Source organism: Diadema setosum, chromosome 15 (genome assembly GCF_964275005.1).
Source record: "Diadema setosum chromosome 15, eeDiaSeto1, whole genome shotgun sequence".
NCBI lineage: Eukaryota > Metazoa > Echinodermata > Echinoidea > Diadematoida > Diadematidae > Diadema > Diadema setosum.
In genome coordinates, this window is record NC_092699.1 from 18,712,166 (window position 1) to 18,726,951 (window position 14,786).

The 14,786-nt window shown below is 39.7% G+C and overlaps 1 protein-coding gene across 1 annotated transcript; it reads right to left on the reverse strand.

Annotated features, from left to right (window-relative positions):
* Positions 1-4,010: 4,010 nt before the first annotated feature.
* LOC140238777 (large ribosomal subunit protein bL20m-like) lies at positions 4,011-14,381 on the reverse strand. Its single transcript, XM_072318674.1, has 5 exons — positions 14,176-14,381; positions 10,758-10,868; positions 8,914-8,991; positions 8,156-8,221; positions 4,011-5,373 (listed from the first exon to the last, which is right to left on the reverse strand). Exons 1-5 carry the CDS (start codon positions 14,260-14,262, stop codon positions 5,197-5,199), a joined length of 519 nt encoding a protein of 172 aa, XP_072174775.1. The 5' UTR covers positions 14,263-14,381; the 3' UTR covers positions 4,011-5,196.
* Positions 14,382-14,786: the final 405 nt, after the last annotated feature.

A 14,786-nucleotide genomic window follows, 5' to 3' on the forward strand; every position in this document is an offset into this window, starting at 1 on the left:
TTCTCATGAACTTAATGGCTTTTTAGGAATTAGCAACATGCTTTTTACACAATCTTTTTGTTTTCACTCAAGGCTTTAAATGTGATCAAAATCTGGCTCATCAAAATTGCAGTGTACTTGTGCAATCTAGGGCACAGTTTTTTTAATAGCCATCGGTGGTTTATCTACAATTGCAGTAGCATTCATGTTTTTTCCCCCTCATTTTCACTAGTTTACTTTTACTGCAATGCTCTAGCTTAGTGTTACAAAATGATATAGCAGCATGCGAGCAGCGGTTTCAGTCGTATCAAGTAGTCGTCAGTGAAAGTACTCGGTTCATTGTCTTACAGAGAAAACTTTTAAGAACATGATTATGAATTGTAGCATATATATATGTAAATAAAGAAGAGATAATTTGATCCTGCACTTGGACATTTCTGTTTCAATTTGTCTATACATGTGTAATAAGTAGCTGTCTATGTGAAGGTGACATGTTGCTTCAATCACTTCAGTCACCATGGGTCCATTGAATTCTTTGCCATCTTGAACTCTCACACACACACTCAATAAACATTGACAGGTATCTTGATAAGATAAGTTATATGAGGGTGTTTATTTTCACACACACATGAATACAATATATATATATATTGAAGAGTTTGTTCGCAAAAACCGATAAGTCCATATTTACAAATGGAGATATATTGTATTTGCGATTAAATATCAAGAAAAATAAAGAGAATAATAAGAAAAATTTTGCTTCTTTTGACCATAACTTCAAAAATGTACCTTTATATGTAGTGACCAATATATCATTTAAAAAGTATTATTTTGTACTTTATGACAGAGACCGTACTTCAAAATCTTAAAAAATGGACTTATCGGTTTTTGCGAACAAACTCTTCGTATATTATATATATATATATATATCTAACACAACGCCGATTATCCTTCCCTAAGGAGAGGAGGAAATCGCGTCCCGGGATGGGCAATGGGTCCGTTAATACATCACCACTCTCCGGGGTTAGAAAGTTTACATGAACCACCAAATTAAAGGAAGAATTGTTTAGATAGCAAAATAAAGGACTTTGAAACTTGCTTTATGAGGTATGTGTCACTTTATTTATTATATTCCAAACAATGGAATATAACCAAAATATTAAAACATATCCAACAATCACATTTGAATTCTCATGTTCAACACTCGTACATAGCAAATTACCTGTGTCAATAATTGACTAGTGGTACATGTAGGGAAGTCACAATTGTCTTCACTGGTAATATATACAGGGGGAAAAGCAGGATAGGGAATGGGAGGGCAATTAGTATAAATGAAAGGGGTTAAAAGGGGTGAATTGAGTACTCACATGCAACGCGAGAGTCCACGAAAAAAATAAATGAAATAATATTTGCGAGATGCGCTGCAGTCTTGAACTTGGTTGCACTTAATTCAGTTAGGTCGATTCGCGATTCTGGCTCCTCCGGGGCATTCAGGACAGGAACAATTCAGGAACAACTCGGGAACAATGCAGGAACAACTCAGGAACAATTCAGGAACACATCGGGAACAAATCGGGAACAAATCGGGATCAAATTGATTTCTGGAACACATTACTTGCAGGACGGTGACGTACATTTAGAATTGCACTTGTGCAAATTCAAGTCCCGTTTCCTCGGCTCGGCGAGACGTGAAAAGTTCCCTCTGTTTTATTGGTGACTCGATCGGCAGGAAAAGTCCCTTTCTCCTAAATATTGGTGACTCAATCGGCGAAGATCAGTTCCAAAACTTTCTGCTTTCGCAGGGCTTACTTTATTTCAGTTGGAGTCCAAAACTTTGAAGTATTTCTCGCTAAGGGGTTAGTACATATTACTGGCGATGAAGTAGGTGTAGAGGACAGGAGATGGGGCGGCCGAGAGGGGGATGAGGGATGCCGAGAGTGGGAATGGTAGCCGAGAGTGAGTCGGAAGGGGGAAACATGGGGGATTTATACTTCATTATGCATTCATAATTACTCCGCCTCAACTGGGTATATGCAAATGAACTAACTAATTCTGACTTATTATTGGTTCCCTTCTCCTAAATATTCTTTTGGGGGAATGGTCCTAGAGTGCTAACTTAGAATATTAAATCTCCATTGGTCAGTTTATCATGATGGACATGTCATGTCACGCATCCTTTGTCCAAAAAGTCCTGACTCTTCAAAATTGAGCTTACACAACATTTTCTTTGTATCCCCATTGTTTTATAAAGAATAAAGCTTGCACAAAACTGTCTTTCAATATGCATTGACTCCAACAGCTGAGCATTGTCCACGTCCGGAACTTTAATAGCCGTAAATAAGTCCATTCCCCAACACGTGAAGCAACAACAAGGGACCACTTACCGCTCGAGGAAGGGGAACAACCTGAAAACATCATACCGGGCGTATGGGTCTACTGTAAGCATGGGTTGGCTAGGAAAGGTGACTCCTTGTCAGGGCCGGATAAAATCAGCAAAGCCTGTTCACACACTATAACTTTCGCTGCATCCATCATAATAACCTCTACCCTATGTAATTTGGGTGTACTATAAAACATGGGAACATTCACACTTCAAATATAGAAGCCCGTTAACCTTTCTAAGTTGGGGAAAAAGGAGTAATAGATGGGTTAATTTTGGTCCTGCTACATATATATATTAATCTAACATCAAATCGCATCCTGGTTGCTGATGAAGAATGCGATGACTAACCTGTTTGGTGTCTTGTTTCTATATCATGCGCTTTCCTCGCCAGGATAAAGTGTTTTTAGTCTAATGCCATTTTAGCTTTTTATCACATTCACTTCTGTTCGTTTTTGATCAGTGACTACCAGGAAAGGCTGGTTGACTATCAGGTAGTCTGATTGACTATCAGGAAAAGTCTGATTGACTACGGAAAAGACCATTGACTATCAGGAAAATCTGATACAGTATTCCATCAAGGACAAGGCACAACTACTGGCTGGGATGTCTCTATGGGAGCCTGAGGTGTGAGGTCAGTGAAAGACAAGATGAGGTTGGTCTCTGAACCGTTTATCTTCGTGATAGTAAATCGGAGCATGACGTTGGCAATGTAAGTCCATTGAAAAGCTATCAGGGATTCTTTTTGTCTTGTTTGCTTTAACACTGATTTCATACTTTCATCTTTGGCTCTTCATGGAGGGAACCAGTCCATGGATGCGTCGTTGCTACGCCTAACGCGCACAGACATACTTCGCGGTTACCATGCACTGTGGCAGCAACTACCAGACTAGACACATTCCATCACAAGCAGGTTAGTTTTGAAATCCGTCCGACCAGGAGCAGACGTATACCCTTGTGTGTATGTCTGCTTCAGAAACAGATTTTAATCTAACATCACATCGCATCCTGGTCGCTGATGAAGAATGCAATGGCTAACCTGTTTGGTGTCTTGTTTCTATATCATGCGCTTTCCTCGCCAGGATAAAGCGTTTTTAGTCTAATGCCATTTTAGGTTTTTATCACATATATATACACATAAAACTGAAACCAAGTTCATGCTGTATTCACCAACATTTTATTTCGGCACACAAAAACAACACTTGAGAAAGAGAAAATCACTTGAAAATTTGTGTGCCAAAATAAACTGTTGGTGAATACAGCATGAACTTGGTTTCAGTTTCATTTGTTTATTTTTTTATGATATTATCACACCAACACATGGACAACTTACTCAATATACTTTTATGTACTTAAAACAAGGAATGTTAGCGTGCATTTAATTTCACGAATTTCGCGAGCGCCAAGATTCGCAAAATTAAAATGCAGGCGAAAGTTCTTGTTTACACTATATATGCATTTAACTCCAGTGACAATTTGCGAAAGTTTCATGCCATGAAAAAGGCTGTCGCCTCCGTTTCGCAAAAATTTCATGCCGCGAGTATATCATGTTTTACAGCATATATTACACAGACACACAGCTCTTGACCCATATCAATATCATTATGACAAAAGAAAGGACACAAATGTACAAAGTGCAAAGACATACCAATTCACTTATCAAAGCATTTATTATTCCTGTACTGTACTGAGGAGCCATTGCGCATGACATTGCACTCTCATCAGCCATGAGGTCCATGTCTTGCCTGTGCTAACAACAACAGTTGTGCCCCCTCTGCATGGTACTTTATCTTCATTGCCTAATCCTTCAGAGGGGACATAAAGCCTTCAGTTCCATGGTAACTTGCTCAATAACATTAAGCAGCATTTGGTAACCACGTAAAGTATATCCAAATACATGTAACACTTCAGCAACAATGGAATTAAACATGTTCTGCAATGCATGGACTGCCAGCATGTTCACGCACAAAGTCACTGGCATTCGAAGATAGTGGTGCTGGGAGGGTTAGATGCGCTGTGAATCCCATTTGGAGTCTCGTCTGCCCAGATGTACAACTCATCATGATTCCTTGGCTTGATGATCAGTCAACTATACTTTTCAGATATTCCAAAGAGATGGGAAAGATGGATCTGGATTAGTTTTGCCTAGTCCAGATTCTGGACTCTTTGTATGATATCTTTATTCAAGCTGCTAAATTTGTATGCTTTATGAAAGTCAAGTGATGGCATGATCCCAAGAACTGATGGGAAAAAAAAAAGGAGTCCAAACCGATTGCTCTATGCTAATGACTTTCCGTGAGAAGTTTGAGGGAACAAATGCATGAATTACAAGTGCATGATATATTGGCCTGTGTTGTCGGCTGACAGCAGTCTGTCTGGACACTTTTCTCGGGTTTTCAGGATCGCACCATCGCTTGATTTTATGTGTACAGGTTTAGAAGCTCAAATACCACAGAGTCCTGAATCAAGACTAGTCTTTGCTCAGAAAGGTCTCCATCATGCACAAAAGATGTCTAAGTGTCTTGCTACATTTGTACTACTGTGAAACAAGTTTTTGTTGTTACTGGCACCATAAAAACACCTCATAAAATGCATTCAGTGCACCCGTTTGTTTATTGCAATTTCAAGGAGATGATAGCATGACAAAGTCTTTGTGCACTTGGGACCAGAGCACTGACATCCCCTTTGCTTCCTTTGGCTTTTCCAAAACATAAGATATCCTCTCTTCCCATAATTTCCCAGATTCATCATTGAACAAAGAGGGAAAGTCTTGTTCAATGTCCACACACACTTTCTTGGCCCTCTGGTAAAACATAGGGGGCATAGGATCAAATTGTTCATGACGAAGCTGATGGTGAAGAAGATGTTGCCTTGGAGTCTAGCCTTAGTTTCCTGATGCTCTCCTCTAACAGATCTTCTTGGGTCGTCATGCGAGTTAAGATGCCTTCTGGGTTTCTCTCAAAGGCAGCCAGAATTCCCTCTCGGTGTTTTCTCTTTGCCAGTTCTGCCAAACACTAAAAGGTGATATCCATGGATGTACAAAAAGTGAAAAATGAAACAGAAACCAGTGCTTTTCTTTGTGCAGGACACTGATTAACACGAAAGACAAACCCTCGATAAAAGTATGTTAAAGTGAAAACAAAGTTCTGGTAAGGGCTTGAGAACTCGTCTGGCACCATTTCATATTTGCTTGCAATATATCGAAAGAGTCTACAAAGAAACTTACCTGGCTGACGCGGTTTGCCGGAATGATGAGTCGTTTTGGAGTATTTTGAGAAAAATAATAAAAGTCGGTAGACCGACTTTTATTCCAGAAGGCTCCAGACTAACTTGGTCTCAGGGAAAACTTGACCCTATTTCATACAATTTACACACAGTTCGTGATCGCCATGTTCATCAGTACTCTATAAATACTACGGGTACCAAACGAGGCCTTACTGAGCAGACAGGAAAGTGCGTGCTAATCCTGTACAAAACAAATGGACAGCGCGCGGTCCTCAAGCCTACTAGTATATGTGACCGGCGACAACGGTTTCAGGCAAAAGTCGGGAACTTTGAAAATTCATTTTTTCACTGAATCTCATTGCCCATTTCCTAAGCTTTGCATTGATATAAAACACTTGTATTCTTCGGCACCATAAGTGGGCATAGAAAGAGAAATAAAATGCACTTTTTAAGTTGTTAGCCTGACAAAATTGCGAGAAAACAGGCTTTGAAGATTCACCTCTTTCTCAAAGACAATGTCCGAGCGGCGATGCGAGGGGAGAATCACCCATCCGTACGATGGTGCCAATCGATGTTAAGCTCCGCCTCTAGCAACCACATCGCCTTCTGATTGGCTCACTGAGAGAGTCAAATTTCCCGGGCACCTTCCTCGGAGCTCAGCATATGGAGCCGAAAAACAATGCATTTCGCTCGGGTTTGTTTACCAGTACATCTTTCAAGATGGCGAATACGATAATTGCACGTATGGTGTACATGTACAATGTACATGTGTATGGTGCACGCATTACGCAATGGCACCCACATGCCACTGCCGTGTGCAAGTAACAGGAGCGGTGGCGAATCCACACATTTACAAATCGCGTTTTCATTGTGGTGCCTTTTGAAGACAGAAAATTGCTAGTGCTGGCAAGGGTCACGCTTCCTGTTTGTTTTGCTTTTACAAGACATGCATATGTTGCTTTGTTCAGTGGTGCTAATTAAATTAAAACAAACAAACAAACAAACAAACAAACAAACACGACTTGTTAGTTTGGTGCGATCTTGACGTGTAGTATGTGAATATGATTGGTTACATGTGACCGCTCCTTTCCTCTTCATCTACCTTCCATTGAGTCAGTCTGCTATCATAAATTTTACTACAGTACAAGTAGACAAATTTGAGAATATTTAGTTTTCTTTCCACACGATTATGTCATGCTACATGATTTTTGTTTCACTTCCCTTGTCAAACATTGCGGTAGAATAGTTTGGTAGAATAGTTTGGATAGAAAGCCAAATGAAGACCACGCACTACAGACCGAGGGTATATAAACCACCGTAGCAAGAACAATGGATCATGTAATCGTGCACGCGTGGACAAAGCATTCCCCAAACGCTGCAACTGGTGTCTCCGAAAGCCGAATTATGTAAATGTATGCGATGCACCAGCCAATCGCATGCGAGACCCTGCGCCGTAGCAACGCTGAGGATATTGGCACGGCGTTCGAAAGAAGCTCGAAACTGACGAGTGCGATCCAACATAGGGTGCTTAAAATTCCATTTCCGATAGGAAAAACTTAGTCTTAAGCTATGAAATTTAGTGTAGATGTAGAAAACATATCAAAGATTCGATTTCTGCAAAAAACCTACATCGACAAAAATAATGGTCAAAATCTTTGTACCCCGCCTAGGAGGGAATTTTCTCTTGCGACTTTTGCCTGAAACCGTTGTCGCGGGTCACATATGCACATCACCTCAGTTGCTGAGACGCGCGGTCTTTGAAGTTTTTGTTGTTGTTTATCAATCATCTTTGATTGTTTTTAGAGGTGCTTGAGAGGCGCACACTAATTTTGCATGCGCGCCAAAGAGGTTTTTGATGCGGGCGTTGTAACAACTCGGACCATTACTGCGAGTAGCCAGAACGCTACAATGTAGTTTATACAGACCGCTCCCATATCCATAGTACAACACTGTACAATCCAGAGGGACAACCAGTACAACTCATCCCGCCGTCAAGCAAAGCGAGGCCGAGTTATCCCCGAGTCCGAGTCTAGCCTGACCCCGTTCGGGTAAGTTCTGATTAATATGGTCTGGTTAATATTTCCCATTTTCGTCGTTACCCATCGAATATCTTGTTATTACAGCGTTATTCCGCACATTTCCTAGGCATACGTTCACATTTTGGAGCAAAATTTGACAACTTTTGCAGGCATACCAGAACTTTGTTTGGGCTTTAAACTGTCCTGACATGGAGTTCTCATTTCAAAAGTAAATTGTAAAATGGTGTAATTTCTGCATGACAAAATGACAGTGACTATCATTCAACTTTCAAAGCAGTAAAAGTCAACTTTTCCATGCATTTTAACTTAACCTACAAAATTGACGACATACAATATAGTTGACATGTCTACATATTTACTGCTTTTATTTGTTAAAGTCATGTTAGCCTTGTATAAGTTTAATACATTTTCATGAGACATATGAAATACTGTACATCTTATGGCAATTTGGATGAATTACAAATGAAAGATCAGTCAGCTTCCCTATATGATAACATGCAGACGAAAGGGCTGGTGCACCAACTGAACTCACCTGAAACGTCTTGGGTTCATAGATGGCCAAGTGTGAGAGCACTTTCCTGTCCAGCTGAATGTTGTACTGTGACAGACAGGGATTAAAAAGGAAAAAGGTGTGCCTGCGATACTGGTTCATTGTCACAATGTTTATCATACACTGTACTTGGCAATTTGCCTGCATCCTTTTTACCCCCATTCCTTTCATTCTTTTGCTGTGTTTGCCAGATTCTCATTCCATCTTCAGTCTTGCAATAAATGTACGATGTACTTATAAGTCGGTTGACATGAGTGGGATCCCTGATCTCACTATTTCTGCACTACACTATTGACTCTTACAGGTGATCCAAATGCAGAATTTGTGTTAATTTTTTCATGAATGCTGTGAACACCAGTAGTACCCACATATAACTGTGATAACAATATACAGTATCCTAGGCCATTTTGAGTATTTTATAGATCAAACACTTTGTTTTGTCTTCAAGAAACATCAAACAACCAGTGGGGTCTGACACTCACTCAAGCTTTACGATAGATTTTCCTTTGATGCCACCTCCCTCCTTAATTGGTCATTACCTGTATCAGTATACCATTAGTATCTTTGCCCACAAGAGCAAAATGAAAATGTTCAAAGATTACAGATGAAAAAAAAAAGAAGTAATTGTCACAGCATACAATAAATTGATAAACAACAGGAAAAAGTCTCAATAAAAACAAACAGAACGACTAGTTTCATATATTTTGTAATTTTACAAATATTTCACATAACTAACTGACCTTCACCAAGTTTCCAATGAATGTTCCATATTTGATGCCATGTTCTTGAGCAGCCGCACCAATCCTCATATTCCACAGCTATAGTTGGGAGACAAAGATAACACAGATATCAAATCAAATAAAAAAACAGTCTTCCTTGAATGTTGTTCTTCTCTTATAGGTATTCTCTTGTACTTTCAGAGACTGCAGCTCTGTTTTGTAATGCATGCTGATTTCAACAAATTTCATCTGGAGACTGATTTTTGAAGAGCATCACAAAAAACTTTGTTAACAAATGGCATCATGCTCTCGGTGCTCACAGATGTTACAAACCTCCCATTATAAACACCTTAAGTTTTTTTTTTGTTTTTTTTTTCCTTACTCAAGCTTATTCCTTAACTTGGAGTGCTTGACCATGAAAAAGGTCAGTATGTGGTACACTTGCATCAAAGAACCACTGGCAAAAAGAATAGTAGCAGTTAGAAATGGGCGGATAAGTCAACAGACAGGACTCGCAGTCTGTGGCTGCTATACAAAATGAAACATTGCCAATGGAAGACAGAGTACATAATATCATGTGACCGCCTGGCTCAAAATTCACAAAAAGTCGCATATTAGGATTCTCTGCAATCAACCACAATATATAGTCATTTGGGTTGACCAACTCAAATGTTTAAAGTTTGTCTTACCTGGGAGAGTAATCTCTTCTCTACGTACCGTCAAAATTTTGTGACTTTAAACAGAACTGAAATTGAGATATACAATTGTATTAGCAGTTTTTCTGGACCATATTTTTTGGGGATAGGTGCTGCTTTCACTTTGATTTTCATTGACACTTCTGCACAGCACACCCAAGTGACCGTAATCGATCTTTCGATCCTCTTTTCTCCCTTTTCTATGAAACTGCATCTCCTGACTTTCTCTCTCTCTCTTATTTCAATCACTTTTTTAATGTGTTAAGACGATCCAATTTTAACAAGCTACATATCGTTTTATAGCTTGGAGCTTACTGTTAAGTGAAAATTCATCTTGGTCTACTTTTTGTGGGTTTTGAGCCGGGCAGTCACATAGATGTATGTAGGTGGCTGCCATGTCTCAAAAATTTTAAAAGTTGACTTCAATTTCAGAGGAAAATCAGATGAAAGGAATGACAGAAGTTGAACAAGTTTGGAAAAAATTGAAATCAAACAATGTACCCTTCAGCAAGGCACTTTGTCCACAATGCTGCTCTCCACCCAGGAGTATAAATGGGTTCCCGGAAGGATGAGAAAGCTTATGTTGGTTGATTAGCATGTGCGCGCCTGCAAAATGGCTGCGACTGACTGGAATGCTCCCCAGGGAGTGGAGAGTGAGCATTGTTAGTGCTGGTTGGAAATAATATATCCATTGACCGTGGTAATGATAGTCTGTAAGCACATTAAGCTACTTAACAAGTATGAAATGCGATATATAAAAACCAGCTGTTATTATTATTATTATTATTGTGACGAATATCACTGATTTGTGAAGACACAGTAGAGCCTCTGAATTCCAGAACTTTCTTATCTTATGTTCAACTTGATGACACCACTACCATTCTGTTCTGAATGTGTCTAGTTTAGCACTCTATTCACTCAAGCCAACTTGAAAATATAGAAATGTACTGTGACAAATAATCTAAGTTTGAAGATACCGCATTAAGCAAGTGGTCTCTACGGGGAGGTAGCCATTAAGACAGGTATGGCTCTAACATTACGAATATCTCATTCTACATGTATATTATATCCCCCGGGACACATTTTCTGATTACCGGTAAACAGGCAAGTTGTACAAGCACATCAATGCCTAGGGTGGAGCCAAGTGTATTATGCTTGCCCTCCACTTACCCTTCTTATATCTCCCTTCTTCTTATGCCTCCCCTTGGTGGCATTCTGCCAGGCTCTCCTCACAGCTCGCACGGCTACTGAGTAACAATTTCTGCGTCTCCCAAAGTATCTCTGGACAGCAGCAACAGATGAAAAAGAATACAAAGCAAAGAAACATTTTGATTAGATCTTCCACATTTACACAAATTGGCAAATCTTGGTATCCCCATATACTGGTGCTATAGATAGTGTGAATAATAACCACTGCACAACTTCACAAACAAACAAAAGAGTGACATGACTTTCTTGAAGTATAAATGGCTACATAACATTTATTCCAAGAACACATTAAAACTGCATCTACCTTTGCGACAAGGAATCACTACCACTTGAATGCACTCACTTGCAGCATTGCTTTATCAGAGTTACAGATTTAACTGCAAACTAGTGTCTCACGTGAATAAAACCATACACAAAGCGACAAATTAAACACTGAGCTCTTTTTATAGCTTTGGCTACAGCGTCATTAGAGTTATTCTTACTACATGCATAATACTTCCGTCAAAGTTGATGAGACCAAACAATTGTCCTCACTTTGAAGTGTAAAAGGCAATGGGGCATCGCCATGCTCACATCAAAGGCTAATTATGAATGCTAATCGAAACACATGAAATGTGAAGCTTCATACAAGCACACAATCACACTGTTCTTCCATTGACTTTAATACAAAACATCAAAATAATGGCACCAAAGTAAAACCCTAGTACCCACAATAAAACCAGCTCACATACAATGTATATTGGGTTGGGCATCATTGTTATAACAATTCCCTTGAACATGGCAGAGCAAAATGTACAGGTTGTACATGTAGACCTCTCTACTGCATGATTGATACCAGTTTTGAGAGAGAGAGAGAGAGAGAGAAAAAAAAAGCCTGCAACTAGAAGTAGAAAAGCACTCTGAGAGTGCAAACCTTGCCAAGCAGCTGATTTCCACCCATACATACATGCTGAAAATCATCCAATTTCCCAATACATGTATAGAAGCCTTTTGTTTACGTCATCAGCTTCCACCTGCGTGGCACCTTGTCCGAGCACAGAAGGCACATTAGAGCGCATATATATGCAAACCTCAAATATGCATAGCCTGAACTCCCAAGCTTATTGACCCTATCAGCCAAAAGATTTTTTTTTTAATCCTTCAAAAATATATCAAACTTCCAAGATCACTACCAAAATTTATCTGTTCCTTGTGTCATTATCAACTTTTCCTGCAAGTTTCATCCAAATCTGTCCATAACTTTTCGAACTATTTTGCACACAGACAGACAAACAAGCAAACAAACCAACACCGATGAAAACATAACCTTCTTCCTTGGCAGAGGTAATAGGAGTCATCCTTTTTCATTTGTTCCCCACTGAGACAGTTTATTTAAACTTTGCATTCTAATAACATGACAGACCAATTTGTAGCTCTAAGTGAGAATTGCATCAGCTTGCCGTTGGCATTGTACATCTACATTACTACAATCTCAATGTCATTTGTACAGTGCAGTGTCATAAACTCCATACACAAATGATCATTATCCGATGCATTTTCATAATCATATCAATGTCCATCATTCTTGAGACTCAACACCTAAACATACACTGAACAAACCACAAGGATGTCAACAAACATCAGGCACATGAAGAGATACAGTACATGTACACACATTATCACACACGCACACATTGTTTTGACTAACTGCAACCAGCCCAAAGCATTCCACCTGTGAAGGTTTGTATGGAGATTCTTGTACATGTCGTTTGTGGTGGTATTCTGACATGAAATTAAGGCTATAAGCTTTAGATTTTTAAGACCTTTTTTTTTTAAAGTTTGAATGCGCATAGGATGTACACATGCGGAGTTTTGAGTACAGTTTTGAAGACTACAATACAGTATCAACAATTCTATGAGGACGTAAACCCCGGATTGCCCCCCCCCCCAGTCCCACCTGACGCCACTGTGACCTGCACCCCCAACACTTCAATTTGTGCAAACTCTAACTACACGCAGCGCTGTCGCGAATCGCGACAGCGCTGCACCTCTTTTCCTTCGCGGACGTTGTTATCGTTCACTGTTTCCTTCATGAATATCTTTATTAATCGTGGAAAACTAAAATATAAGGAACTATCGTAATCTATGACCATCATTCAATAACCGGTATGCGATTTTTTGTTTAATTACGTCTAAAACTTACCGAAATCTATGGCTGAAATCAGGTCTGTGAACGTCCTTACTGCTTCACTCCTCATCTGCGTGTTATATGAATGGCATTCACTCTCGTATACTACAACGTAGGTAGTCAGAGATACAGTAGTCGGGTGACCCCGACTAAAAAAGGTCAAATCATTGCCGGTGCAGCACGCGCGGATCTACTACAGTGCACTCCCGTTATAACGAAATGCTCGGGACCGGCAGTTTTCTTTCGTTATAACGAAATTTCGTTATAACCGAACAAATACAATTATAACGAAAACAAGAAAACCACGTATATATATCATATTATGTTTGCTGAATACTCATCATACATTGGAAAGCTATGTAAAATGTGATGGGATAACTGTATCACAATAATAAATGCAAGTTCCCCTCAGAAACTGTGCGTGACACAAAGAGCGAACACACAGTGGTGTGAAGCGTTCACCCATGCAGAGAAGCTATAAATGCTTGTTCCGCTACGAATTTTCGAAAGCAATTCGCATTTCGTTATAACGGAGCACATTTCTTTTGTTTTTCTTTGTCTATCGCGCTCGGAAAAGACTTCGTTATAACGGAAATTTCGCTATAACCGTGTTCGTTATAAGCGAATCTTTTACCATAGACTTTTATGGTGATTATTTTGGGACCAGAAGATTTACTTCGTTATAACGAAATTTCGTTATAACCGTGTTCGTTATAACGGGAGTGCACTGTACAAGTTTTACGTAACACATGAAACGCACGGGCGCACGGGCGTAGGTAAAAAGCAACCACTTCTGAATGCGCATGCGTGGTAGTTTGTTGATTTTTTGAAGCTCTCGAAGGAAAAGATGCCACCGCACGATCTATACTCCGAAAAATTCAACAATAAGGTCTGGATACCAACAAAACGCCGAATTCAACTCAACAATCAGGAAAATATGCTGTAGGTAAGTGTTGCAATTATATTACTCTTAAAATCATACAAAATAAAAGGTATTTTATGTGATTTTGCCGTCAATAGTGACGGTCGTTTACAACGTTGAAACACTAACACATGTCAGACCCTGTGCGCAGCACAGTGTCTGGTCAGGCTATGCAAACTCCAACACAGAATGGTACGACACAGGAGAGTACGAGTGGGACTACACAATGATGTTTCTCTACTACGATTGGCTAAAACCTTGAAAATTGCTAGAAGTATGGGAGCAATTACCGTTGATTGATCAAGTATGAACTTCCTTTTCCAGTAACGGTCCGGGCCCCTGTTGCGAAGCAATCTTGCTGCTGTCAAATGCACCATTGTGTAACTATCTACACGCCACTTTCCTCCACATGAGGGTCGGTTCAGAACGCGGCTACTGGCTACAAGTAAACGGACTCAGCTAGCTCTTATGTAGTGTACGAGCCATGTACGTGTGGTGCATGCATCGTTCTCTCGATATGAACCAAAGAGGTTCTACTAGAACCTCTTTGATATGAACGAACGCCGCGCTGGTATCAATTCATACAGCGCCATCTATAGAGATCCATGATTTCTCTTTTTCTTCTTCTCTGTTATTGTCAGATCACCCAGCTGTTGTCATTCTTATTACAGGTCGGCTGATGATGATCGTCAGAAAGTGGATTAAAATGACAGAAGGGCACCTGAACAAGCAAATTTTTTCTTTCTCTTCTTTTCTTTCCTTTCTTGGAATTATTCAATTTAGCATTGGTCCTGACACTAGTGACAGTATCTCACACCGTTTATCCCCAAATCTAATTTTGAAACCTGCTCAAATGAAGTACCAGGGTATTCAAAAAGGCTGCTTAAAAGTGGCTATTCAT